This window comes from Gasterosteus aculeatus, chromosome 4, assembly GCF_964276395.1.
Source record: "Gasterosteus aculeatus chromosome 4, fGasAcu3.hap1.1, whole genome shotgun sequence".
NCBI classification, from domain to species: Eukaryota; Metazoa; Chordata; class Actinopteri; order Perciformes; family Gasterosteidae; genus Gasterosteus; species Gasterosteus aculeatus.
This window is the reverse complement of record NC_135691.1, coordinates 9,476,802-9,479,465: the sequence shown is the minus strand read 5'-3', so window position 1 is coordinate 9,479,465 and position 2,664 is coordinate 9,476,802. Positions and strand designations below refer to the sequence as shown.

The window sequence follows — 2,664 nt, the reverse complement described above, 5'->3', positions numbered from 1 at the left end:
GACATGTGCATGTAGCACGTACAGTGGGATGGATGGTTCATCCAGCCTATGAGGGTGGTTACGGTCTTAACTAATTAAAAGAACTCATCCTAACAAATATCCCAGTGTACACAGTTTGTCCAGTTTGTACTTTACACATCCTACTGGCACGGCATCTGCCTGCTGCGGTACATACGGAGAGTACAAAGTGTGAAATGTGCAAGCATTTTATTTGGAGGTGTTTGCATGTGTATAATAAACAAAGTGGATACTTCAACAGAAAATCAATATTCATTTTGTTTATTAAGAAGGCTCTTCACCTATTTATTGTCTTGTTCCATTAGTAAAATCACAGGGTCAGTTGTTACAGGGTGACAACATAACAGGGAAAAATAAAATCATTGAAAAATGTATTTCCTTTTCTGATTAGAACGGTCATTCAAGTAATTAAAAAAGAAAAGATGTGCTGCACATGGTGAATACAGCAGCGCACACCCACCACAGAGACATTTCATACTGGCACTGTCCATTGAACAGAGTGATGGTCCCATTCAGCCTCTTACTCAGGATGTCCTCCAGCTCCTGTAAGGACATGCGCCTCACATCGTAGCCCCTCACATAGGGTTTCGCCTTGACGTTAACTGGCACAAACTCCTCTCCACTGCTACGATCATTCCTTCCCACTGCAGCATACGTGGGGAAAAAGGGCTTCTCTTGCTCAGGAAGGTCGGATCTGAAGGATGGGCAGGAGTAGGCGGACCACATGTACTCAGGGACAGAAACCCTGTTGTTGATCCTGCGTGGTTTCGACTCGTACGGCATGACTCCGGTGATCACATGCATAGTCCCGCTGCAGAAGGCCTTGAATTGTCCTAAAACCTCTTGCTCCAGATCACTCCACGGTCCGGAGTTGGAGAACTCTTCCTGTGGGACAATGTTAGTGAGTGTAAAGGTGGCCTTGCGGTCTTCTTCTGTCTTCTGGTGCCCGCTTGGATTGAGATGGCCTTTGGTGATGTTGTGTAGTGTTGTGGAGTTTGTGTAGTCCTCTTCCATCGCCTGGCTCTCGATCACATTCTTGTTCATGTGGGGGTGGAAGATTTGCATCTCTTTGCTGTCACTGGAAAACGCCAACTGAATGACCGACAGAGAGAAGGACACAACCGTTTTTACTTTGTTCTTCTAATTCATCAGAAAACAAAAGTTGGGTGTGTGATCGATTCACTCACGATGTTTGAAAAATAAATCTCAAACAGAATTTAGGACTTCCACTTTCCTTTCTCTGTTACTTCACTGAAGAAAAGATCATGTGTGTCACAATCACACATTGACCACGAGAAAACTTCACCAGAAACTATTAATGTTCTGTCTTATTGTTGTCTTTGTCATTTGCATTATGTTATTTTATTTCTTTTGAGTTATTAAGCCACACTTCAATGCAATGCCTCGATAGTATTGACTTTACTGTGTTTTAGTCAGGACAACTTTTGCTGCATTAAACTAATGATCTGCATCGCAACGGCTCTTCAACAAATTCTATCTGCATGAAAGTTGTAATAATAAGGACTTGTCAGAGGTTTTGGTTTCACTTGAGGGAGATAGATTTGAATGATGTTTGATTTCATTTGTCCACTCCTTTACACACTAATACATATAATAAACTAAAAACTAGGTATGTAATGACAGTAGATACAAACATAAACTGAATAAAGTAATGTTCAGCTATGTTGTCCTACTCACCTGAGGTTCAAACATCCAGGTAGATTTGGGCCGCTTGCCATCTGGAGGACTGAGTATGTACGCAGAGTACAGAGGGGAATGATGCTCACGGTGATACAGGCTCGCAAAGCGGTACTGGTTTTGGTAGCGCTGGCATATTGGCTGGTACCCCTCTGCTGGGATACCTGTGGGTGGAGTTTCCTTATAGAAGAAATCAAGGCACTGGGAGAAGTCCTTGCTGATCTCTCCCAGGACCAGGCCACCAAACCAGGGTAAGAGGAGAAGCAGAGCTCCCATGGAGCATTGCAGCATCTTCTTGTGCGACATTCTACACGGACAGAGCAGCAGGTTGTGCAGACAGAGCTCCAGAGTTCAATAGAACCGATGTCTCCTTTGCGTCCATTCAGGGTCTGTAGTGATGGCGTTTGAGGGTTGCTTTTATATGTACAGAAAGCAGCAGTCCTGTGGATGAGAGTAATCCACCCCCAATTGCGACTGGTCCATAGAGGGCAATGGGGTGTGGCACCACCATGAGCAATGGAGAATTTTTTTTTTTTTTAAAGATGTATATAAATATATATATATACATATACATAATCTAAATATATATATATTTATATATATATATATATATATATATATATATATATATATATATATATATATATATATATATACTCAAAATTTCAACTTTACTGATAACGAGTGCAATCCACTGAAACCGTACTGAAAAGTAGAGAAAACTTATATATATATACATATATATATACTGGGTCTCCCCACCCAGTTCCCAGCTGGCCGTGCCTGGAACACCTCCCTAGGGAGGCGCCCAGGGTGCATCCTCACCAGATGCCCAAACCACCTCAACTGGCTCCTTTTGAAGCAAAGGAGCAGCGGCTCTACTCCGAGCTCCTCGCGAATGGCTGAGCTTCTCACCCTATCCCTAAGGGAGACGCCAGCCACTCTCCT

The 2,664-nt window shown here is 42.9% G+C and overlaps 1 protein-coding gene across 1 annotated transcript; it reads right to left on the bottom strand.

Annotated features, from left to right (window-relative positions):
- Positions 1 to 208: 208 nt before the first annotated feature.
- LOC120817939 (endonuclease domain-containing 1 protein-like) lies at positions 209 to 2,109 on the bottom strand. Its single transcript, XM_040174625.2, has 2 exons — positions 1,717 to 2,109; positions 209 to 1,110 (listed from the first exon to the last, which is right to left on the bottom strand). Exons 1-2 carry the CDS (start codon positions 2,020 to 2,022, stop codon positions 427 to 429), a joined length of 990 nt encoding a protein of 329 aa, XP_040030559.2. The 5' UTR covers positions 2,023 to 2,109; the 3' UTR covers positions 209 to 426.
- Positions 2,110 to 2,664: the final 555 nt, after the last annotated feature.

Excerpts from the sequence above, each read along its gene's own strand:
- LOC120817939 (XM_040174625.2), bottom strand. The coding sequence starts at position 2,022 with ATGTCGCACAAGAAGATGCTGCAATGCTCCATGGGAGCTCTGCTTCTC. Across the intron at positions 1,111-1,716 it reads CCTGGATGTTTGAACCTCAG|TTGGCGTTTTCCAGTGACAG; the intron begins GTGAGTAGGACA and ends TCGGTCATTCAG.